The 25,156-nt window shown below is 48.9% G+C and overlaps 1 protein-coding gene and 1 long non-coding RNA gene across 10 annotated transcripts; one reads left to right on the forward strand and one right to left on the reverse strand.

The window, feature by feature from the left end:
* Nucleotides 1-67: 67 nt before the first annotated feature.
* Prelp (proline and arginine rich end leucine rich repeat protein) lies at nucleotides 68-23,135 on the reverse strand. Of its 3 annotated transcripts, none has more exons than XM_006249891.5 (4): nucleotides 22,697-23,135; nucleotides 11,836-12,079; nucleotides 4,710-5,683; nucleotides 68-2,543 (listed from the first exon to the last, which is right to left on the reverse strand). In XM_006249891.5, the coding sequence occupies exons 3-4, from the start codon at nucleotides 5,665-5,667 to the stop codon at nucleotides 2,368-2,370; spliced, it is 1,134 nt and encodes a 377-aa protein (XP_006249953.1). In that variant the 5' UTR covers nucleotides 5,668-5,683; nucleotides 11,836-12,079; nucleotides 22,697-23,135; the 3' UTR covers nucleotides 68-2,367. The 3 variants fall into 3 exon arrangements, with proteins under 3 accessions (XP_006249953.1, XP_008767794.1, NP_445837.1); XM_008769572.3 differs by having other exon boundaries at nucleotides 4,710-5,697; nucleotides 22,697-23,122; NM_053385.1 differs by lacking the exon at nucleotides 22,697-23,135 and having other exon boundaries at nucleotides 2,174-2,543; nucleotides 11,836-11,912.
* On the forward strand, nucleotides 12,084-19,627 carry LOC102557118 (uncharacterized). 7 transcript variants are annotated; one of them, XR_595466.3, is made up of 4 exons: nucleotides 12,084-12,485; nucleotides 13,630-13,723; nucleotides 14,048-14,147; nucleotides 15,767-19,627. It is a non-coding gene; the product is annotated as an uncharacterized LOC102557118 (long non-coding RNA). The 7 variants fall into 7 exon arrangements; XR_010057010.1 differs by having other exon boundaries at nucleotides 15,770-16,272; XR_005492455.2 differs by having other exon boundaries at nucleotides 13,630-13,709; nucleotides 15,767-16,272.
* Nucleotides 23,136-25,156: the final 2,021 nt, after the last annotated feature.

Raw genomic sequence — 25,156 nt, forward strand, 5'->3', positions numbered from 1 at the left:
GGCAAGCCCGCTTTAAGTATTGTTATTGCTGACTTTGAGTCATTCGCACGGTCAGGTTCACGCTGGGTATTTCCCACATGACTTTATTTCCACTGCGGTGAAGCTTGTTGAAATGTGGAAGCTGGGTCAGAGTTAACATGGTCTGGAGAATGGATAAGACGCACAGGGTGTGAGTTCGCACATGCGCACGTGTGTACACACGCACATGCCTGTGTATAAATGCTAAAGGCACTGATTGAATAAACTTGTGTCTAAACCTCGAGGTAACCAGCACTGTCTGTACGTTTCCTGTAAAGCCAGCTTAACTCTTGTCCCTCCAGCTGACAGATGCAGAGAGCAGGGGAGGAAGCTGGCATGGTCCAGGGTGGATAATGGGATGCCAATGGTGGGATGCTAGTTCAGGTTTGCAGGATCAGTGCCCACCCCCCCATCCCTAGCGGCCACAGGAGCTGTGATCCCCGTGGGCCTCCTGAGAGGGCCAGAGGTTGCAGGTTATCGTGGGTGCAGAGGGGGCTTGTCCAGGCCGTAGCACCAGGTTGCTTTCAGCCATAATAATGCATTGACTTTAAGCAGGAGCCTTGGAGAAACCAGCTGCAACTAGGAAGAACGAGGACGTTGCACTGCAGGGAAAAGGCGGTATGAAGTGGGCTCTATTTTCAACAACAAGAAAGGTGACTGAGAATATAAATGGAGCTTCTGGACTATAGGGCCCAGCCTAATCCAATGTCTTCAAATAGGTTTCTGTGACACCGTGAAGCCTCCAGAGCCTGCCCCAGCTTAAGGAGGATGGGTCCTGTGTTTCACTCACTTCCAGAACATTCATCTCCACATATTCCTCCTCCTCATCCACCCAGAGAACTGTGGCAGGGCAAAGGCAGCCTTCCCTAGAGGGAGGAGAAGGGAAGGGAAAGGCAGGAAGCCCAGGTTCTTGGGAACCTGCCAAGCTGCTCACCTGGGCTAGGAAAGAAGAGTGGGAAGTCGTTGGGGGAGGGACACTCTATGCAGGGAATAAATTACTGCAAAGGGAGGGCGATGCCACTTGTCCTGCGTTAGGTGTGCGCTAGAAGAGGGTGCACAGATGTGAAACAGATGCTCTGAGAGGGCCTTGGAGGATCATCGGATCTACTGTGGAAGCCGAGAGCAAGAGAGACCTGACAAGGCCATTCTCAAACTAGCTTTCCTTAGACTCTCAAAGCCTTCCCACTCACAATCACTCCTGATGGGAACGAACCCCCAACCTCTGCCCTTCCCTTTAGACCCAACAGGAGAAAGACACTCAGCTGGTTCCCCTATAGAATCAGAGAATCGCAGTATCACCCAAAGAGAGGGGACTCAGCTGTGACTTTCACCAGCCACCAGATGTCGCTGATGAGTCGGACTTAGAGGTAGAGGCTAATCCCCACTGTGGAAGAGGCTTCTGGGAGATTTCTAGGCGCTCCACCTCTTCCTCTGTTTCTTAAGAACTGCCTTTGGGGTGGGGCGACTGACTGAGTCTCACCCATGATAGAGAGCAGACGAAGCAGGGACAAAGCCTCTTGGCCCTCCATTGCGAACACTGTCCTCCAGGGCTTAGAGCCTTTTGTCAAGTTTGGGTGAGGGAGATTGCAGGGCCTGTCTACATCCACACAGGCCCAGTTTGGGGCTCTGACATCCCCCAGCCACCACCTATTAGCTAAAGTCTAGTTCCTTGAACCACTCTGTGCCTCCCTGGCTGTTCCTCTCTGAGGTCCATCTAAGTGGCCTCTGTGTTTACCCCAAAGGAGGAAGGGCTGGAACTTGTGGGGAACCCTGACCCTCTACCCCACCTTAGTTATTCATTCCTCCACACTTCCTTTCTGAAGAATTCAAGACAGTAGAGAACAGGGTGACATCTGTGTGATGTCAGGGAACAGTGGCAGAACGACAGCTTCGGAAGGGATCTCAGGCTTAGGAGACCTGGATCTATCGGCCTTCTTGAGACAGAGTTGCCCAAATGGAGGGATTCTCAGTGGAACTTTCCAGGGTTCACTCCCAGAATGGTTTCTGCTTCTTACTCGGCTAACACTAAAATAAGATGTCAGTCCATGGCCCAGCCTTACCCAGGAGAGACTCGTGGAGTGGGGGGTGGAGGGGTTGTGTCTGTTGGCATCCACCTATGTTTCTGAAGCAAAGGGAGACCAAAGAAGACCAGAGGTTTTGGCTGGCAGGGTGTCTTTGGACTGGGTGGGGACTCTTGCTTTAGAGCTGGAGCAGGTTATGTGGTATTTACCATCCACGCCAGGGGACAAAAGGCAGGGCTGGGAGCAAGAGAGGGAGACAGATAAAAACAGTGAGCTTGGGCCACCAGCCTTCAAGTGCTGTCAGAGGAGGTCCAGCTCTGGGCACAGCCTAGATAACCACAGACTGCAGGAGGCGGAAGCACATCATGAGGTCCAACGGGATGGGTGGCTTCAGGAAATTCCCATCCAGCCGCAGGTAGCGCAGGTGTGGCACGTTTTCCAGATCCGAGGAGAAGTCATGGAAGGCCACTAGGTTGCTGGGGCAAATCTGGGTCCCATTGATCTCTATGGAGGAAGAAGGGGGAGAAGTCAGCCACAGAGGAACGGGCAGCACCGGAGAGGAGAAAGGGGATGATGGCCAAGAGTGTGGACTCTACCATCTTCTTCTCTGGACAGGGTGACTCTGGGAAGGAAGGTGTGACTGCAGATCACCTAGTGTCCAGAGCCAACCTATTCATTTGTAAAATGATTTCAGTTGGGGATGACTGTCAAAGTGGTGATTTCCTACAGGAATGGTTTATTCAAGGACTAAACAGTTGTATGCTTCTTTCTCTGAGCCTTTCTGCCGATGCTCTCAGAGCCAATTTTACTCCCTTGGCTGACCTTGAACTCCCTGTCCTCTTGCCTCAGTCATTACAAACACCATACCCAGTTGACAGTTTTGTTGTTTGTTTTTTTGTGAGACAAAATCTCATAGAGTCCAAGATTGCTTCAGTTCTGATTCTCCTGCCTCCACCCCTCAAGTGCTGGGGTTCCACATATGTACCACCATGTCTGGCCTGACCCTTGACTGAAGCAACACTGAGCTCCAGCCTCATGTCCTGGGCTACAGTTGAACTCAGGACTCTGTGAATGTTCCTTAGGGAAACTGTCCTGGCTGAACATTGCAACCTTCCACTAGAACCAGAGAGCAGATAGACAGTTTTAGCAGTGCTATACCCTGATTACATAGCTGCCTCTCCGAGTCCCCTTCACAGACTTTTTAAAGACCAACACTCAGATTTGGGAAGTCCTTTGCTATGGCTGCTGCTGGCTTCTTTTGTTAGGAGAATAGCTGGCAGTATTTCTGGGTCTGTTTTATCTACAGGTCCACCAGCCAGAAAGCTGATGCTGATGGGACGGGATGGAGAAAGAAAACCTCATGCCTTTCAAGCGTGGTGTTGAGCACACTCTATCCATACGCGATTAAGTCATCCTGCCAATTCTGTGTCAGGAGATAGCATTACCATCCTCATTTTACAGGTAAGGAGACATTCCGTATGGGTCTGGTATCTTTTCAAGGTTACTCGCATGCAGAAAATAGTGAGACCGCAGTCCAAACTAGTAGGATTTCTTTCTCCTTTTCTTCAATGCTAAGGATGGAACGTAAGGTCTTATGTACTTGTTAGAAAGGCTTCTAGACTGGGTGGTGTGGAGAACTTGGGAGGCAGAGGCAGGTGGATCTGTGGACTACAGATTGAGTTCCAGGTCAGTCTTGGCGACACAAACCCAATCTAAAAGAAGGAAGAGGAAGAGGGGAGTGAAAGGGGAGGAGGGAGAAGAGGAGGGGAGGGAGAAGGGAAGAGGAAGGAGGAGGGAGAGGAGAAAGAAGAGGAGGAAGAGGAGGGGAGGGAGAAGGGAAAAGGAAGGAGGAGGGAGAGGAGGAAGAGGAGGGGAGGGAGAAGGGAAGAGGAAGGAGGAGGGAGAGGAGGAAGAGGAGGAAGAAGAGGAGGGGAGGGAGAAGGGAAGAGGAAGGAGGAGGGAGAGGAGGAAGAGGAGGAAGAGGAGGGGAGGGAGAAGGGAAGAGGAAGGAGGAGGGAGAGGAGGAAGAAGAGGAGGAAGAGGAGGGGAGGGAGAAGGGAAGAGGAAGGAGGAGGGAGAGGAGGAAGAAGAGGAGGAAGAGGAGGGGAGGGAGAAGGGAAAAGGAAGGAGGAGGGAGAGGAGGAACAGGAGGAAGAAGAGGAGGGGAGGGAGAAGGAAAGAGGAAGGAGGAGGGAGAGGAGGAAGAAGAGGAGGGGAGGGAGAAGGGAATAGGAAGGAGGAGGGAGAGGAGGAAGAGGAGGGGAGGGAGAAGGGAAGAGGAAGGAGGAGGGAGAGGAGGAAGAGGAGGGGAGGGAGAAAGGAAGAGGAAGGAGGAGGGAGAGGAGGAAGAGGAGGGGAGGGAGAAGGGAAGAGGAAGGAGGGGGGAGAGGAGGAATAGGAGGGGAGGGAGAAGGGAAGAGGAAGGAGGAGGGAGAGGAGGAAGAGGAGGGGAGGGAGAAGGGAAGAGGAAGGAGGAGGGAGAGGGGGAAGAGGAGGGGAGGGAGAAGGGAAGAGGAAGGAGGAGGGAGAGGAGGAAGAGGAGGAGGAAGAGGAGGAAGAGGAGGAGGAGACCGCTACACCAGTGTCCCAGTAGCTGCTTCTTGTAACCCCGCTGTGGTGTTCCTGAGAAAGTTTGCCCTAGCCCCTACCCCATGATACCCCTCAACTCACTCTCTATGCTATTGTTGTTGAGGTACAGGTGTTCCAGCTTGTTGCTGATGGCCGGCACATTGCTGATCTTGTTGTGTGACAAGTGGAGCACCAGCAAGTTGGAGATGTTGAAGGAGTTCTTGGGGAGCCCTCGATCCGACAGCTTGTTGTAGTTCATGCGGATGAAGGCAAGGTTGGGGAAGTCCTTGAAGTATCCGCTGGGAATGGTCTCGATCTTATTGCTGTCCAGGTAGAGCTGGTGAATGGCCGGGGGCACCTTGGGGGGCATCCTTCTCAGGATGTTGTGGGCCAGATTGAGTTGCATGAGGTTCTTGAGGCCCTGGAAGGTGTCGGCTTTGAAGACTCCGTCGCTCAGCCTATTGTGCTGCAGATCCAGAAGCAGAAGGTTCTCAAGCTTGCTGAATACTCCGGGCGGGATCCTGGAGATGAGGTTCTGGCTTAGCCTCAGCTGTTCCAGGTTCCGGGGCAGAGCTGATGGCACCTCTTCCAGCTGGTTCTTGTCCATGTAGAGGAATGCCAGGCCAGGGAGCTTCTCCAGCACTCTCTGGTCCACCTTGCGAATGCGGTTGTTGTCCAGGTTGATCCACCTGAGGCCTGTGGCATTTTTGAAAGATTCTACGGGGAGCTCGGTGATGAAGTTGTTCTGCAGATAAAGGTAGTGAATTCGGGGTGGGATGATTGGGACCTTGCGAAGGTTTCGGCTGTCACAGTAGAGGGCTGATGGGAAGTCAGGCGGGCAGTAGCATTCCCGTGGACAGTCAGGGAAGACAGATGGAGGGCCAGGAGGAAGGGGTGGAGGCAGGTCTGTGGGCTCTGCTGGCTCGTGGGGCTGAGGAAAGCTGGGTGTGGGCCTTGGCTTGGGTTTACGCCTAATCCCAGGTTTTGGTCTTGGCTGGCCTTGGGCCACTGAGGCCAAGATGAGGAGAAGTGGAAGGAACCAGAAGAAGGATGCCCTCATGATCCAGGTGATGTACCTGCAGGAAGGAAACTGGGAGAAATTAGCCTCTCGTGGAAAGGGGCATGTTTGTAGAAAGCACAAGATGCTGGGAACCAGGGGTCTTGAGGCATGTTGGAAACCCTTGGCGGGGGTGGGTAGGTGGGGGAGAGCTGGAGGGGGTGCTCTCTCTAGCAATCATATGATAAGACCATCACGGCTCTTGTAAGGAGAGTGCTTAAGGTCTGCCAGGAGTGGCAGGGGATGCTAGGATATGGCCCAGAGTCCTAAGCAATGGATCGGGAAGATTCCATACAAATCCCACATTCTCAAACGGTGCCTACATTCCTGTGCACCCTCTGAGGAGGTACACTGAGAAGGGGCCCCCAAGGTGACTCTTGTGTTGGCTTGAGGAGCATTAAATCTGTTATAGACAGAGATAGAAATACTGAGAGAGGTAAAACACACACACACACACACACACACACACACACACACACACACACGAGGGTGGTTAGACAAAGCATTTGAAGAAAAGAGGAAAACATTTCATTGCTATAAATGGTCTGCAATCCACCCACCATGTCCAGCCCCCACTGTGTTTGGGGTGGAGGGGGGTGGCTTGAGGAAGCCAGGAGACTGTTTGACAGTGAGCACAGAACAAAAAATGCAGGAGGTGTCCTGGAAAGGAACCACTCAGATACCAGTGTTCACCCACTCACCCTTGCACTGTCCTCTCCCCTGCACTTGGCTCAGGGATTGCTGGTCTTTGCCAGCACAAACTGTGCCAAGAATTCTTCCCCAGATGTAGAGGCCCTTGGGAAAATAAACAGGAAAGGAATAAAAGACCCGGGGAAACGCTTTCCTTTCTTTGGACCTGGTATTGTCACTCTGTATAACCTTGGAACTGATGTTAGAATGGGGAGTCAGGAAGAACTTCCTTGTAGCCGATGGCAACTCTGAGATCAAGAGCTGAAGACCTTCGTTGGGTGGCTCTGCTGACCGGTGGAGTGGGAGCTAAGTTGAAAAGTCCAGCCTAGCTGGAGGGCCCACTCCCCTCGCCAGCCTGGGGTAGGACGGGCCCAGGGAGAGGGTGCCCGTACTTGATCTCTTCAGCTCCCCTCCCCGATACTTCCCACATGGCATCCGTCGCTCACTTCACATCTTCCCCACTACCATAGCTCTCAGCGTGCAGGGTGTGCTGCAGTGTGTCCCTAGCTTGTCCTTGAACCCTGTGATCACAGCCTCCATTCCCCACCTCTCCTCTGAGCCCATATTTATGTCAAATCTCCCTTTGCTTTTCCAAGGAACTATCTTCTGCTCGCTTTGGTCAAAGGAAAGGAAAGGGTGGTGGGATCCCCAAGTTGTTCAGGTGGAGCCGAGTGTGACAGACAACAGGCGAGCTGGAAGAGCTCATTCCTAATGGGCATAACTTAACTGTGCCTGCCTAACCATATATGCTCATTACACACACACACACACACACACACACACACACACACACACACACACCCATCAAACACACATACATGCCCATCACACACACATACACATCACACACACATGCCCATCACACACACACATACACACACATACACACCACACACACACAGTCATGCCCATCACACACACACACACACACACACACACACACACACACACACACACCCCTCCCTCTTTTTCTAGCCCATATCAGTCTGTACACATACTCGATGAGCAGACTCACATTCTCAGGGCCCTGTGTGACTGTGTGAGCTTTGTGTGTCAGTCTAGGTGGGAAGGAGGGTAGAACAGAGAAGGTGGAGCCCTATCCTGCCCGATATTTCTCTCTCCTGTCTGAGGTGGTTTCTCTTTGGACAGCCTCTAAGAAGTTCATTTCCCCTGGGCCTTTGGTGACACGGGACCTGCACTTAGGGTCTTGGTTTATCTGAAGTACGGCTTCTCTGAAAGGACTAAGAAGACAGCAGGTCCCTTGCAGACTTGAACTTGAGCCCTGCTGCTCATCCTCCTATCGCTCTGTAACTGGTGTGTTGTGGATTAGCATTTTAATAAGGCTTTTAATTTCCTTGAAAATAGAACAGTCACATTACATAGGAACGAAGAGGGCAAAGCATTACTATTCCAAAAGACGTTTTAACAGCACCAGTCTTTATGACTGATTTGTTTTCTCTTGTTGTTCTTTTTTAATCTCTTTGTTTATAAGTTACCCAGAAGTCTGTAGGCAAAATTACTACCCACTCATGCTGTGAGAGACCTTGCTCCAAGGCCAAAATTAGGCTTGACAGAAATTTCTGGGTTTGCTTTGCTGCCCTTGGTGCCCAGAGCACTTCCAAGGTGAAGTAATGGCCACGGAGTTAGCCAAACAAAAGCTTTCTGGGGCATCCAACAGGGCCTTGCCTGTGTGGGCTCTGATGCGGGGGATAGGGGTGGATCTCGGTTGTCTATGTGCTGGGCAACCTGGGCTCCACTGCCATGGCTATCCCAATGGGAAGGCTACTCGGTTCTACCTGCCTGTCTCAGACATGGGGTCCCCAGGCCTCCTTCTTCCTCATGCCTGGGCCAGACTCTGAGAACCCTTATCTTCCCATTAGTCCTTTGGACCCTTTCTTCAGGAACTCAGGGATAGCCATGCTCCACCCACAGTCCCAGAAGCCCCCTCCCCACCAAACGAGCCCCCGTGAATCTGAAGCGGGGACTTTCACTAGGAGGAGGCTCAACCCTCTCCTCTCTCAGCCCCAGGATGAACCGGAGATCCGTGTGCAGAGCGCACAGGGAACTGAGCTCATTGCCAAGACCTTGCTCATAGGCACACACCCCTTCCTGCTGAGCCAGGCTGTCCTGGGTTTCTGGGAAGTTCTCACTGCATGGCCATTCTCTCTAGCCATGCTCCCCCCACCTCAGGACTCTATAAGGGGTGGGGGCTGAGGCAAACTGGAGGTAACTCCACCCAGAGGGGTTTGTAGTCTCACCAACAGAGACCAGAGCCAGGGTCCTGTGCTCTTGCCTTCCATGGCATTAGGTCCTTTAGGGTAGGGTGTCTTTAAAATCCCTTATGCTTCTGAAAACATATCTCCCCCACAGCCCGTTCACTTCTGATCCCTACTGGGCCCTGCTCACCGCCAATCACTATTGGGCCCTGCTCACAGCCAATCAGTGAGCCTGGTTGATCATGCCTCTTGGCTAACTCACCAATCTCCAGAGCCGTCTCTGAAAACACTTCTGGCTTTACCCAACCCCAGTGCATGCTCTGCATTCAGAAGCCTTTCTTAAGAGAGCTTACTCGGTCCCCAGCTCCGAAAAAAAAGAACCAAAAAAAAAAAAAAAAAAGAGAGAGAGCTTACAGTTCAAATTTCAGTTCCGACAGCGTGGATCTGGGCTTGAATCCTGCCTGACTCTCCCCTTGGGCCCTACGCTTGACATCTATGTGAGGATGGGATGAGCTCACGCATCTGAAGGCCCCGGTCCAGAAACAAGACACTGGAAATGGCAGGGGCAGTGTGTTTGCAGAGGAGCAGGTTCTAGGAGAGGCTCCCTGAGATTAAAGTGAGGTAGTCCTCTTTCCCACCTGTCCTGTTTACCTGTGGTAAGAGGCCAGGGACTGTCAGTGTTTGGACTCCTCCAGTGTAGGGCTGAGGTACTATGGGGCAGTCAAGTCCAGGGAGAGGAGTCCTTTTAAATGCACAGTATGAACCCGGGTTGGGCAAAGCTCGCCTAGTTATCGGACGTAAGTGGCAAGAACTTTAAAATGCAATGCAGGTGAAAAAGTGCTAAAGCCAAGCTTAACGCCGTTGCAGAGTAAGCACTGTATTCTGGTTTGAGCAGGAAGAATGTGAACAGAATGGAGGTTGTATGGTTTTAGGGAAGTGGTCTGAAAGAGCAGGCTCCCCATTCAGGGGGTTGGAGAAGGACTCAGACAGATGGTCAAGCAATCGCTGATAACTCAGTGTTTCCTATAGCCACCTGTCTGCCTGTCTCCCCACCACCTTTAATCCTTGCCGAAAGCCAAGAAGAATCCCTTTGACGCTGGATGTACTCATGGAGACAGATCCCACCCTGCAACTTAAGTTAGCTCAGGACTACTACACAAGCGGTCTCCACATCTTAAGAACAGGCACGCTTAGCAAGCTCATTTTGGGGGTGCTAAGGCTCAGAGCCAGGGTTCTGTGTAGAGTATGCAAGCACTCTACCCCGTAGCTGCAGCTCCATTCCAGATGCTGCAAGGGTTAAATCGATGATGTGCGAAGTGCGTGTTCAGTGTATGTCAAAGGGTTTTTGGTACCACTTTGAAGTAATGGTTTTTCCTCTGCTATCAGCCTGGTTGTTTAACATCCTCCATTTCCCTACTGCTGGAAGAGAAGGGGTGGGTCCTTCTCACAGTATAGGTACTGGGTTCTTCATTCAGAGAAACTTCATTCCCTTTGTGGCTCTGAGGACCACATCTGGCATTCAGAATCAGCTGATCGGAACTCCCCAGACACCTGTGCAAAGCCCACACTGTGTGTCTCCATCCTGACTGACTAACCCAGCCCTCTGCTTTTTGCAGACGTAGGGACTCTGGCTGGCAAACAGAAATCTCTCTTTTCGGCTGGTTGCAGCTCCGTCTGAGATCTAGGGCTTCTCCTTACCTCTTGTTGATGTTGTGGTTGTTGTTCCTTCTAGCCCTGAGGTGCTCTCCTCACACGCCCTCCGGGAAGGTGAGAGTGGGTAAGGGACATATTATCAACTAGTCTGTCCTCTGAGAGAGTCAATGGGACAGAGCTGTGGGGCATAGGAAGAGAGAATCTAGAAGGGATGGTGACAGTGGTCAGTGCCAGTTCTTGGGTACCTGGGACCAGTAGCCTAGCAGGTAAGAGGAGATATATTAAGGTAGCTTCCTTTGTTTCTAGAATGTTCTCCAGAAATATGGTTTCCCAGGCTTATAAGGATGATGATGATGGTGGTGGTGGTGGTGGTGGTGGTGGTGTTAGTAATCACAAGAGAGTGCCTTGTTTCCTCCTATTGTGTCTCCAGCCCTCACTGTTAGGACTGCAGGGGCTCTTTTTTAGGACACCACATAGCCCTCTCTATGGTGAACCCTCAGGATATATTAACACAGCTCCGGACCTCTTGGGTTCTGTTTGATGAGTCTGTAATGATGTCTGGCCACATCGTTAGCTTAGCTTCCATATTCCCTGCCTACTGCCCAGGGGCTTCTGAGGATCAACTAGTGTCCCCCTTCTTGCCGCCACGGGGCCCCTCTAAGGCAGGAGAGGAGGGAGTACAAATAAGGCTCTCAGGTTCCCCTCCCACCCCACTTCAAGACCTCTTACCAGATGACTGGTCAGGACAGTCTCAGAATACCTCAGGGAGAAAAGCGTTTCTGACTACCTGCGGGTGACTGGGTGGGGGGGGGGGCTGCTGTTAACTCAGAGTTAAGGCCTCCAAGGCTTGCAGACAAGGTTGACTTCTCTTTGCAGGAGCCAAGTGGTTTGGAGGAGGGAGACAGGAATGCAGGCTGCTGAGAAAGTATTGCACAGGCTGGAGGGCCACTTTTCTCTCCCTCCTGCCTGACTAAGCTGGGAAGGAAGGGAGGGAGGGAGGAAAGAAGGAAGGAAGGAAGGAAGGAAGGAAGGAAGGAAGGAAGGAAGGAAGAAAGGGAAGGAAGGAAAGAACACTTGATTGTTCATGTCCTCCCTGTTCAGCCAAGGCACGACTGTCTTTTGGCTCTGTCATCTCAGCAGGAAAACACTGTCTTTATGGTCAGGCAGCTGGGGAGGCACGTGAGAGAGTAAGAGACCAAACCCAGTGTGTGTGTGTGTGTGTGTGTGTCTGTCTGTCTGTCTGTCTGTCTGTCTGTCTGTCTGTTCATCCGTCTATCTTCTGCAATGCATGACAATACATGAAAGGTGTAGAGAATTGGGTTCTAGTGTCTGGTTTCCATGGCAACACCTGCTCCGTTGAAATTCTGTGTGCGACATAGCTCTGTGTGTTCCACAAACATCTGCACTTGGAAAGTTTAACTTCAGCAGCAAGCGAACGCCAGGATGCAGGATGTTGAAGAGACAAGAGAGCGTCAGCAAGAAACGAGGAAGGCTACGTCTGAGCACGTTGGAGAGGAAAAATGAGAAGAAGGCAAGGGGGGGGGATTGGACAGAGCTAAAATGAACCCCTGGAGGAAGCCTTCCGGTCTTCTCCCCAACTGCCTGAACTTACCTGCACACACCTGCCTCTCCTCTGGACGCTGGAGCACTCCTCTGTTCCTCCCCACCCTTTGGTGAAGCTGCGTTAGCAGAGAGCCAGCTAGAAGTTCTGGACTCCCAGTTGGTGCGTGTCTGTGTCTGCCTGATTTTCTTCCACCAGATCCTATTGGGGTGGGGAGGTTAGGTTAGGGGAGGGAGGGGCAGATCAGAGGGGGGAGGGCAGGGAGGAGGAGGGAACAGAGGAGAGCGGGAGGGCGCTTGGGAAAGGAGGAATAACAACAATACAGTCTTTATTTGGCAGCCAAAACTCCACAGACCTCATCCACACCCGATGCCCGCTAACGGCTCACTTTTAATGTTTCCTGCTGCTGCTGCTCTGGAGAGGGACCATTTGACCCGTGTTTGGAAAACAAGCCAAATCAAAGAGAGGAAAGCCCTTGGAAAGGCCTCAGCTTCTGCGCAGGCGGGGTGGGGTCGCTGGGTCCAGCCCTGGCCAGTTGAGTTTCTAACAAGTGCCTTGCTTCCCTGATATCAATTCTTCAGCTCACTGAGGAGCTGTGGGACACTTTTCAGAGCATACACGGTGACATTATTTCCCCACCATAGTCTCCAGGAGCTTGCTAAGGGAGTGGAGACGCACTGTGCAGTGAGCTGACATAAGAGGTGACTACTGGTTTGGTGGCTAGAAGACCAGTCTGGCCTGAGGATCACACAGCAAAGTTAAAGCAGGTTTCCAATTTTAAGTCCCCAAGCCATTGCTCCTAGTTCATGAGGACAATGTTGGGTCTCTCCTTCCAGCTCTGTGTCACCCTCAGGTGAGGTTTGGGGGCTGCGTAGCTGTCCCACAGAACCACAAAGATCGCAGCCTCCCCAGTGCATGGGTCTCTTGCATTGCAGTGCAACTGGAAACCAATTCAAGAGTCTCCGTTATCTCAACAATAACCCCCCCTCCCATCCGAAAAGTCAGGCTCACTTGGCTTTAAGGAGCATCCAGCACAACTTCTGGCTCAGAACCTCAGGGAAATACGCAATCACCATTAGGTCAGCAGAGACCTGCAAAGCCCACAAGGGACTCTTGTCGCTGTCCCCGACTCCCGGTAGTCCCCTGCTCTTCCACTCCCAGGAAGTGAAGTGTGATCTTAGGCAAGTCCCTTGATTTTGGCATGCCTTTGTCTCCTCATCTGCGTCTCAGAGTTCTGGAAGTAACTGTCATAGGACACTCTAGGCACTGGTGAGGCAGTGGGACTTCAGAAGAGATCACAGTGAATCACAGCCAGAGAAGAGAAATAAAGGTCACACACTGCCTGTTTACCTGCCTTCTCGCTGTCACAGTCCCCAAAAGCATGTGCTGGAGGGAGGGTTAGTTCCGGGCTTTGCACATGCTAGTCCAGGTCTCTACCACTGAGCTGTGCCCATAGACTTCATATACACACAGGAGACCACCACACCGTCACTGAACACCAGATCAACAGTTACCACCTCATGCTGGCGTGGTGGCTAGTGTCAGTAATCTCAGCACTTAGGACCTGAGGCAGGAGAATTGCTACTAGTTTGAGGCCAGCATGGAAAACTGAGTTAGACATTCTCAAAACTCAAAATAAAATAGGAACTACTAAGCAAATTAATAATAATTATCCCCTCATGCCAATTTTGTTTCTACTGTGCCCACTCCCACAAACCGTGCTGTTATGTTTTGGAGTGTTTATACTTTTATTTTATCTTAGTTGTATGCTTTTAGCTAGGGCAGGAACTTCCTCACTCCACACCTGCCTTAGCCTACAGTTGGGGCCTCGCCTTCTTTTTATAGGGTACCTGTATCTTCCCATCATTGGAGGCACCTGAGTTCCCAGCCACTGGTCTACTGGCAATGGTGGAGTGTAGAGCGAGGTGAGACAAATCAGGTAATGTGAGCCAACCTGCCTTTCTGCTGTCCTTGAAGACAGAACAGTCTCTAGATTGGGGACAGGGACGTGAACTGCTGAGATCTGGCTTGATGCTTGCATGCTGTCACTTCCCCTCTGTAACTTCACTATTTGTAAAACTCGAGGTTATACTAACTGACCTTTGAAGTCTCTTCCGACATTGTAAAATGATGTGGTATTGGGACTCGTGGATTAAAATGTCAGCTCTGCTCCTTTCTTGATATTTGACAAACAGATTAGACCCTCAGTTTCTTCAGGTGTATGTATTAAAATAACCCTATCTTCCTCCTTGCTTATTCCTAGGATCTGGGGAGGCTCAATGGAAGCAGAGGCTTGGGAGCATCATCCACACAGCCAAGGCTTCTCCAGAGTAAGCGTCCACAGTGTTGGAAACACGCCGCAGGTGACATATTCATCTCTTCCCACTGTAGCACTTAAAGCACTCCTGGGAATATTGGGGAGTATGGGAAATGTAGTACTCCTGGGAATACTGGGGGAGTGTGGCAAGTGTAGTACCCAAGCTGCAGCAACCAGGGAAAACCTGGCAGCGTGGCTGAGGTAGAATGTTGGGTGGGGGTGGGGCAAATCTAGGACAGAGGCGGCCCCCACTGCAGTGGGTTTCAGCTGCTTTCCCAGAGACATTGCTTGCCCACCCTGGGGTTCACCGTTCTTTCACCCTCCTGGTAACGGCTGCCTTGGCTGTTGTGGCTACAGTAGCTAGCATGACAGTTGGAGAAGAAAGGACAGATTGTGGGACCTGACACCCTATTCCCCAGAATGCAGAGAAGAGGGGCCCGACCTCCCACTTCCCACTGCCAGGAAGAGCAGGGTAGGCATTAGGGGTTTTAGCTCAGACCTCAGAGTGGTCACTTGGTCCCACAAAAGCTGGCCAACCCTCATCCCTCACAGAGGCCCCCGGGCTAGGTGCGCAGCAGGGGAGAGGCTGTGGGAATCTTAGGGCACCCATCCCTCTATCCAACTGGGGGGTCCTGGGCTTCTGCTGGGAAGAGACAACAGCCTATAGATTGTTGGGAACCCACAGTGCCCACCAAGGGTTTGGCACATCTAGGTGCTCAATAGAGGGTCTGTTTCATTATGATTGAGAGGGTTAAACAAGGACAGCCTCCATCATTCACTTTTAAAAAAAAAGTTCTTAAAAATGTGTCATAATTCTTTTGATTGAGAATCTCAAAGGTATAGAAGCCATGTGGGTTCATGGCCTGTCTCCTTACCACCCAGGTTCCCCCAGTGTTTAGTTTCTCTGCCCCTCCCCACCTCTCTGATGCTGAGGAGCCAATCTAAGGCCTGGTCTACACTGGGCAAGGAATCTGTCCCTGAGCTACATCTCTAGCCTTCTTTTTTTTTTTTTAAATTTAGAGAATACTTTATTAGTTTTGTAATCAAACCCACGTAGATAAGACCTTACATATTTAATACAGTGTGTTACCCCTGTACAAATGGAAAAAACTTAAGTTCAACATTTCTAGACCAATATGGCTGTTAATTTCTGTACAGTGCCAACTCAACACAGTAAACGGGGATACTTTTTTCCAAAGTTGACAGCACAGCTAAAGTTTCAAAAAATTCAAATTATATATCTGTATATATATTTATATTTATATAAAAAGACCAATAATAGCAGTGTGTTATACATCAACAGCAGCAACAGCTTTTCCAGGTTCTGCAGTCATCTGAACAAAACTGTAGAGACATCCAGCACACTCCATTAAAAAAAAAAAGTAAAAAAACAAAACCCGAGAAAACAGCACAGTTCTGTTACTCTTGTGGTACCTGGCACCATTTTTTTTTTAAATTAGCTTCTCAATCATCATCTGGAAAGAAAACATTCTGAGCAACATCATTAAAAACAGCTCTGATAAAGCACGGTCACTACTACGTATCATAAAGCAGGTACAAGCTATTTTACATCCACAGAGGTATGATACAGTACTGTCCTACATCTATAATACTAGAGGATACAATTTAAAAGGCATTATTTGAGACTTGATTCTACTTTTCCAGCAGAGGGCCCAAAGGATGGTGTGACACAGCTTTGTAAAGAAACATACTCTAGACTGGATTTCCTTTCACTAGTGGCACAGTTCTAAGGATTCATTCTCTCCATGAATGTCAGCTAAAACCGTTATTAAAAAAATGAAATATCCCTAGAACAAAACCGTATAACCACCGGATTCACATGAAGATGACCTAGTGGAGACAAGCTGGACCTCACCTTATCAACAAGCTATCAAATCTGTTATGTTTAAACAGTGAGACCTCCAAGGAAGGAGATGCCAAGTAGTGCTTCAAAGCTTCGGACCACAATCAAACACAGCATCTTTTTCAACAGAAGCAGAAGCTCATCTGAATATGCTCAAGGATGCTGACATCAACATTTAATCATCTCCTCACTCATCCAGGAAGAAGGGGAGATCAGTTACTACTGTACTTTATTGTGTTCAACCAAATCACCATGTTACAAAAATAGCAAGCTGCCATAATAAAAAATAAGGCTCCTCTATCCAGCACCAGATAGCATCATTTTACTTTCAAACCTAGAAATTGCACACTTGTATATAAACCAACCGAAGATGAGGATTGAGAGTTCATCTTGGTGGATTTTTCCTTTGATGAATATGAAGTGTCCTTCCTTATCTTTTTTGATGACTTTTAATTGAAAATTGATTTTATTTGATATTAGAATGGCTACTCCAGCTTGCTTCTTCTGACCATTTGCTTGGAAAGTTGTTTTCCAGCCTTTCACTCTGAGGTAGTGTCTGTCTTTGTCTCTGAGGTGTGTTTCCTGTAGGCAGCAGAATGCAGGGTCCTCATTGCGTATCCAGTTTGTTAATCTATGTCTTTTTATTGGGGAGTTGAGGCCATTGATGTTGAGAGATATTAAGGAATAGTGATTATTGCTTCCTGTTATATTCATATTTGGATGTGAGGTTATGTTTGTGTGCTTTTCTTCTCTTTGTTTTGTTGCCAAGATGATTAGTTTCTTGCTTCTTCTAGGGTATAGCTTGCCTCCTTATGTTGGGCTTTACCCTTTATTATCCTTTGTAGTGCTGGATTTGTAGAAAGATATTGTGTAAATTTGTTTTTGTCATGGAATATCTTGGTTTCTCCATCTATGTTAATTGAGAGTTTTGCAGGATACAGTAACCTGGGCTGGCATTTGTGTTCTCTTAGGGTCTGTATGACATCTGTCCAGGATCTTCTGGCCTTCATAGTTTCTGGCGAAAAGTCTGGTGTGATTCTGATAGGTCTGCCTTTATATGTTACTTGACCTTTTTCCCTTACTGCTTTTAATATTCTTTCTTTATTTTGTGCGTTTGGTGTTTTGACAATTATGTGACGGGAGGTGTTTCTTTTCTGGTCCAATCTATTTGGAGTTCTGTAGGCTTCTTGTATGTCTATGGGTATCTCTTTTTTTAGGTTAGGGAAGTTTTCTTCTATGATTTTGTTGAAGATATTTACTGGTCCTTTGAGCTGGGAGTCTTCACTCTCTTCTATACCTATTATCCTTAGGTTTGATCTTCTCATTGAGTCCTGGATTTCCTGTATGTTTTGGACCAGTAGCTTTTTCCGCTTTACATTATCTTTGACAGTTGAGTCAATGATTTCTATGGAATCTTCTGCTCCCGAGATTCTCTCTTCCATCTCTTGTATTCTGTTGGTGAAGCTTGTATCTACAGCTCCTTGTCTTTTCTTTTGATTTTCTATGTCCAGGGTTGTTTCCATGTGTTCTTTCTTGATTGCTTCTATTTCCATTTTTAATTCCTTCAACTGTTTGATTGTGTTTTCCTGGAATTCTTTCAGGGATTTTTGCGATTCCTCTCTGTAGGCTTCTACTTGTTCTCTAAGGGAGTTCTTTATGTCTTTCTTGAAGTCCTCCAGCATCATGATCAAATATGATTTTGAAACTAGATCTTGCTTTTCTGGTGTGTTTGGATATTCCGTGTTTGCTTTGGTGGGAGAATTGGGCTCCGATGATGCCATGTAGTCTTGGTTTCTGTTGCTTGGGTTCCTGCGCTTGCCTCTCGCCATCAGATTATCTCTAGTGTTACTTTGTTCTGCTATTTCTGACCGTGGCTAGACTGTCCTATAAGCCTGTGTGTCAGGAGTGCTGTAGACCTGTTTTCCTGTTTTCTTTCAGCCAGTTATGGGGACAGAGTGTTCTGCTTTTGGGCGTGTAGTTTTTCCTCTCTACAGGTCTTCAGCTGTTCCTGTGGGCCTGTGTCTTGAGTTCACCAGGCAGGTTTCTTGCAGGGGAAAAGTTGGTCCTACCTGTGGTTCCAAGGCTCAAGTTTGCTCGTGGGGTACTGCCCAAGTCCTCTCCGCGGCGGCAGCAACCGGGAAGATCTGCGCCGCTCTTTCCGGGAGCCTCCGTGCACCAGGATTCCAGATGGCGTTTGGTGTTTTCCTCTGGCGTCTGGATGTGCACAGAGTGCAGTCTCTTCTGGTTTCCCAGGCATGTCTGCCTCTCTGAAGGTTCAGCTCTCCCTCCCACGGGATTTGGGTGCAGAGAACTGTTTATCCGGTCTGTTTCCTTCAGGTTCCGGCGGTGTCTCAGGCGCAGGGGTCCTGCCGCTCCCGGGCCCTCCCCTATGGGAACCCAGAGGCCTTATACAGTTGCCTCTTGGGCCAGGGATGTGGGCAGGGGTGGGCAGTGTTGGTGGTCTCCTCCGCTCTGCAGCCTCAGGAGTGCCCACCTGATCAGGTGGTGAGGTCTCTCTCCCACGGGGTTTGGGAGCAGAGAGCTGCTGCGGGCCGGGATCCGCGGGTGTGGGACTTCCGGTAAACACAGGAAGTGCCCGGTCCTAGAGGAATTTTGCCTCTCTCTAGCCTTCTTTTTTACTTATACATTTTTTGGTGCAGATAGGGTCTCACTAAGTTGCCCAGATTGTTCTTCAACTGTGTTCCTTCCATACCCTCCCAAGTAGCTGGAATTACAGCCTGAGCCCCAGGCTCTAATGCTGTCCAGAATTGTTCCTCCCTGGACCCTTTCCCTTTGATATTCTTCTTTGACATCCTTTGTTGCAGTTGTCCATTAACCTTTCCTCAACTTGACCCGGTGGTGGAATGTTCTGGGTTCCTGAATGAAACACACACACACACACACACACACACAGAGAGAGAGAGAGAGAGAGAGAGAGAGAGAGACAGACACACACAGATAGACAGACAGACAGACAGCAGACACACACACACACACACACACACACACACACACACACACACACTCACACACAGACAGAGAACCTTACATTTTAATATGCCTTACACAGATCAATGACTGGGTCACTCCCAAACCTCTACCTGGCTAACATACCCCCCTCCGATACTCCTGAGTTTTTGCTTACTAAAATCTATATTCCATCTTTTTCCCTAGACCCAGTCAAAGGCCCCCCTAGGGCTGATCTTCCCTGGCTCTTACATGTTGGCTGTCTGTCTGTCTGCACTTCTCATGAGTGGCTGCTACTCATTTTCTGGCATGGAGGTTCTTTCGCTCTCTGTCTTGACCCCTTGCCTATGAATCCTAAGTCCCGCCTCTGCCTCCCTGACCAGCCACTGACCACCGGCAGATTTATTTACCAATCAAAGCCAACTGGGGCAGGGACTCTCAACATCTTATATGCAGATTCTCATGCAATTTTGGGGACCCAGTTAACATAATACAAGCGTTAGACTAAATTCTCAACATTTCCCCCTTGGTGTCCATTAAAAAGGCCTTTTCTCTCAGAATACAATGAACATAGTTGCAACAGTTACATAAACTCTAAGGTATGATATACACTAATGATGTCTAGTCCACCAATTTTGTCAATTTAGATACATTGCTCTAACTTCTATCCTAATTAAAGAGTTTACAATTCTGTACCTGAATTATGTTTTGATTTTAACTTGTGTCACCATCTGAAAAACCATCCTTTTGAATCTAGATCCTCTTCTTCTTTAATATAAAGCAACTTAAGTTTGATTATGAGACTATAACTAGTCTTCAGCCCCATCAGAGATCTGAGAACAAATTAAATATTACTTAAATATATAGGAAGCACGAAAACATTTATAGAAGCAGTGACTGCCGCATTCCTCAAAATGTTGGAGCATCTGTCTTTTTTTTTTTTTTTCCGAGCTGGGGACCGAACCCAGGGCCTTGCGCTTCCTAGGCAAGCGCTCTACCACTGAGCTAAATCCCCAACCCCTGGAGCATCTGTCTTTAGCCTTCTGGTCCAGAACCATCTGACAGACCTTAAGTGAAGCAGGAACTGTGAAGGACTAGCTTACCCTGTCTTGGCAGAGCTAAACTGTGGACTATCCCTCATCATGTGTCCTTTCCTGGACAGTATTTTCTGTCTGTAGATGAATTAGGAAAATTCTTGCCTAATGGAGTAACTCTATATGGAGATTATGATGTTTAATATCTTCTTTGATCCATAAAAGAGGTGCTGTCAGGACCAGACATGTTTCTTAGTCAAAATTCTAATAATAATGAAATTATAGTAAAAGTTATATTCTGTAGATTCGGGATGTTTTTGAAGACTATATAAAGTGTATCTGAATTGTTAAACCTTGACCATTTCTAATTAAACAACTGAAACTGAAAACACTATATATAGTGAAAACACTATTATCATTGAATCAGAATCTAATATAACCACGAATATGCTATCTGGCCCTTAACTTGCATTCCTTAATCGTCCTAAACAGTTTGTAATGCCAGCTATAGAAGGACTGGGTCTTTGCCTTGTATTCTTAAATGAGTTGCATAGGCACAATATTAATTTCAATTTTGTATCAAAATATATAAAGATTTATACCAACGAAAACCTGTATCAGTATGGAAATTCTGTACCAGTGTAAGAAATTATAACCTTGATTTTGCACCAATTATAAAGATTTCTACCAATGTTAAGATTATGGCTATACAATGCTTTGTTTAAGAATATATTTGGTAATCCATCCCATATATCTAATTTTTTAAATAATATTACTCTATCCCCTTTTTGTCTAATTAGATTTGGTCTAATGCTAATTATATTATGTTAGTTTGTTCCCCAAAGTTACATGGAAATTTGCACATCTACACATAAGATGCTGTTGGTTTTTTTTTTTTTTTTTTTTTTTGGTTCTTTTTTTCCGGAGCTGGGGACCGAACCCAGGGCCTTGTGCTTCCTAGGCAAGCGCTCTACCACTGAGCTAAATCCCCAGCCCCGATGCTGTTGGTTTTGATTGGTAAGTAAAGTTGTCAGCGGCCAGTGGCTGGGTAGGAGACAGAGGCGGGACTTTTAGGATTCCCAGGAAAAAGGATTGAGGAAGGAGCAAGAAGAGGGTTAGTCGCCAGGAATGAAGTAGCTGCCACACCTGGGAAGTAAAGGACAGAGAGACAGCCAACATGTAAGAGGCCGGGAAGAGTAGCCAGGGGCCCTCCAACTGGGTTTAGGACAACAATGATGGCACATAGATTTCCAGTAATTAATAACTCAGGAATATCGGAGGGAAGGTGTTAACCACATGGAGGTTTGGGAATGGCCCAACCAATGAGCTGTTTAAGGCATATTAAAATATAAAATTGCATGTCTATGTCTTTCATTCAGGAACCCAGAATATTGGGGTAGGTAGAGAAGAATGAGTAGCCACATTGGGTCAATTAAAGAAGAGATTAATTGACAATTACTACAATCTATCTCTTAATCCTCTTCTTTCTTCTTCTATTTCCTCCCCACTCCTTCCTCCTTTCAGCTGCTTTTCCTACCCTTTCCCCTTCCCCTTCCTCCCTTCTCTTCCTCTTCTTCCTCCTTCTTTTCTCCATACCTCCCAGAGCTCTCCTTCCCTTCCTTTTTAAAGATAGAGTTTCACTTCATTCTCCAGGCAGGTTGCAATCCTCCCGCTTCAGCCTTCTGAGCTGCTGGCTAGGCAATACCAGCACCTCTTTTGATCTTCCAAATTTCCCCTCCCAAGATGTTTTGTCAGTTACCCCATGTTGGCACACACAGTTCTTTCTCTGTGTTTCTCCTCCCCCAGGTTCATTTAGCCATGCCTCTTGATGGACATTTGGGCTCTTGGATTTTTCATCGTTGTTATTTTGAGATGGGATCTCATGGAGCCTGTCTTGATTGGTTTGAATGCCAATTTGCCATAAACTAGAATCATCTGGATAGGGAGCAGATGCTGAAAAACTGTCCCCAAATGCCTTGACTGATGCGGGAAGACCCACCCCGATTGTGGGCAGCGCCTCCTGGTGGCAGCTCAGTTTAAAAGGGCACCAGAGGCAAAGTGTCTCTCCTGTTGCTAGCGTGGCCTTCCCTCTTGCTAAGTTGTTTTATTCTGTTGTTGTTACCGCTGGTTCTTTCTCTGATGTCAGACCAGTGCTCCCAACCTTCTATTGTGGACGAAGGAAGCTTTCGGGCTCCCAGAGCCAGAAAGGGGTGCCGAGGCACCCAGCATTGAGGACTGAGCGCTCTGCCAAGTGGCCAACCCACAGTTAGAGAAAGCCACTGTGCAGTTACTTCAACTGTGGAAGCCCCAGCAGCTCTCCGGTTATTGTCGCTATTTTAATGTGAAATGATTTAATACATTTTTTAACATACGCAAATTCATCCCATAGGGTCTGTTCCTCCAGAGAATGCTAACCAGTACATAACCCATGCATGTCATGATGTAGCCGAGGATGGCTTTGAACTCCTGATCTCCCTGCCTCGCCCTTCCAAATGCTGGCATCACAGTTGTGTACCACCTCGCCTGGCTTGGGCCTCTCATTTTGAGGTCAGCACTACTGGGCTTAGAGGCTTACACGTGAGGTACCTGTCCTGGTCCCTGCTTCCTCTCCAGGATGACTAGGTGCCCTTGGACTACTCAGATCGTGCCTGCATCTGTGTGCCCGTGTGCAGGTATTAATATAGGGTCCATCAACTCACCAAGGGCAAATAACCCTGCCCCACTACTTACCTTCCTCCTACAGTATTGGGATGGAGAGCTTGTCTCAGCAAAGCGGCAAGTGTTCCATGTCATCCTCGTGTCCCTGCTCTGGGCTCATCTGCAGCTTTGCGAAGGCAGACTTAGTGGTGCTGGACCAGTCGGGCAGGGCTATGGTGACAATGTGTGTTCTGCTCCTGGCTAACCCTGCTGCAATGCTCGCCCAGCCTCGGTCTAGTCGAGCAGTTCTTTGATCCCTTCCTGGACAACTGTTTGTAAGGGACAGAAACCCTCTGCAGGGTGATCATTTTCCTTTTGAAAAACACAAAATTGTGTCCCTTGCTCCCTGTCATTTTGTGAGACAGCAGGCTGCTGGTTTCTCTTGGGCCCTACTGATCTCCCTTATTCTTCTTCACTCAGTCTCCAGCCTGAAAGTTTTTCTTAACTCCCTTACTTCTGGCTAGGATACCAGTCTCTGCCCAGAACCCCCCAAGGGCTTTAGCTTGTGGAAAATGGGGCCAAAGGCACTTTGTAGTCTGTTTCCACTTCCTCCTCCCCACAGACCTCTCTGCTTATTTCAACAGTAGGAGGCAGGGGAAAGGCCAGGAGGGAAGAGGTAAGCATTCCTCACGAGCACAGGCAGACTGGGGGTCCCTAAGTCCCTTTCCCCGGGCTGTACACTGTCCCATCAGTCCTGCAGAGAGGGCAGGGAAGAATTGGTAACACACACACACACACACACACACACACACACACACACACACACACGGCAACCCTAGACTGTCTCATCAATGTCTGCAAAGCTGTCCAGCTGCCATGACTGGGACAGCCACCTATGTGAGCTATGCTCTGAGCCCCAGATCCTCAGGAAGCCAGCCAGGCTCAGGTGGATGATGACAGCATTCTACATGCTGAGAAAAGGGCCTCCTAGTTCCTGAATGCTCTGACTGCACCATATGCTCCAGTTTAATGCAGTAAAAGTCACGGGTCACAGCAGAAACAGATGCCTAACTCTATTATTCAGTCAGGTCCTGGTGTCATGCTGAGCTGGCCTGCTTTGTTAAACTGCTCTGTGCTTTGGAGTCAAGTAATGACTGCCTCACAAGGGCATGGGGCAGGTCAATGACGAGACAGTGGTCAGTCCCTGGACATGTTTTGGTCAGCTATGTCCCATGTCACAAATGAGGAGGGCAAGAGCATGACCTGCCAGGAGCAGCAACCCTAGAAAGTCCTCTTAAGAGTCCCCACATGGTGGATGCCTTCCAGGCCTCTGCACACACGTGCTCCAGGGCTGCAGCCTTGTAGGAACAGGAGATGTGCTAGACTGGTTGGATACTTTGCATCTAGTCTACAAGTTCAAGGTCACACACCCAGTGAAGTGACAGCAGATACATCGTCTGGACCTGTGTATCTGCCTGCTCATGTGTGCCATACGGCCATGGTATATGCATAGGTCTAAACATAGCTCTAACGTCCCAGGGCTTGGGTTACTGGGTGTTTTCTATTCTTGTTAGTCTGTCTTATTAGCACACCGTGTGTGTGTGTGTGTGTGTGTGTGTGTGTGTGTGTGTGTGTGTGTCTGTCTGTCTGTCTGTCTGTATGTATGTATGTATGTCTGTCTGTCTATTGCTCTCCACATTATTGCCTCGAAGCTAGGTCTCTCATTGAACCAGAAGCTCACCATTTGGGCTAGGCTGGGTGACCAGCAAATTCTCAGGACCCATCAGTCTCCACCTGGCAATGAATGCTGGAGCCACAGGCACACACAGTCATGCCCACTCTCTTACATGGGTGCTGGGGATTTGAACTCAGGTCCTTAAACTTGCAGAGTAGAGCTCTTACCCACTGAACCATCTCCTTAGGCCCACATACTTTTTGTCAATATTGAAAAGGGAATCTTCACATAGGAGGCTTCGAAGGGCAACTGATCTAGTTCCAGATTTTCCTCCTTAAGTGGATGTGGCAGGAAAGCCTTTTACTTTACTGCTCTTGTCCCAGGATGCCTAGACCTCCAATTCTGTCAGAGTCCCTCCCCTGAGGATTTAAGGCTGCTTGTGTCTCTCCTGCTAGGGCACTGATGCCTCCAGACCTGGTCCTTCATTGCGGTGTTCTGATGAGTACCCATCTGACCCCCACCATCTTGTCAGCTCTTTCTAGTGGTGAGCCAGGCCAGGCCATCTTTTCTGTGGCTCTGTCCCTACAACAATGGTTCTGAGCCTCCAGGACAGGCGCAGCACTCCTAAAACCCACCCTGCAGGTGCCCACTGAGGCGCATCTGCGGGGTTGTTTATGAGGTGCCGGAGATGGAACCCAGGCCTCACATGTGCCAGGAAAGGTGGCTCCACTCACACCAGACCTGCGCTTGAGAGGCTGTCATAAGGAATGGTTCTGATCTGTCTCCTTGGCTGTGAGTCTTAGACCACAGAATGCAGGCTGAATCCCTGCTGCATCCCTGGCCTGCCTTTCCAGCACTTCTTCAAACTCTAGGCAGCA

The sequence above is a fragment of the Rattus norvegicus genome, chromosome 13, assembly GCF_036323735.1.
Source record: "Rattus norvegicus strain BN/NHsdMcwi chromosome 13, GRCr8, whole genome shotgun sequence".
In the NCBI taxonomy this organism is placed as follows: Eukaryota; Metazoa; Chordata; class Mammalia; order Rodentia; family Muridae; genus Rattus; species Rattus norvegicus.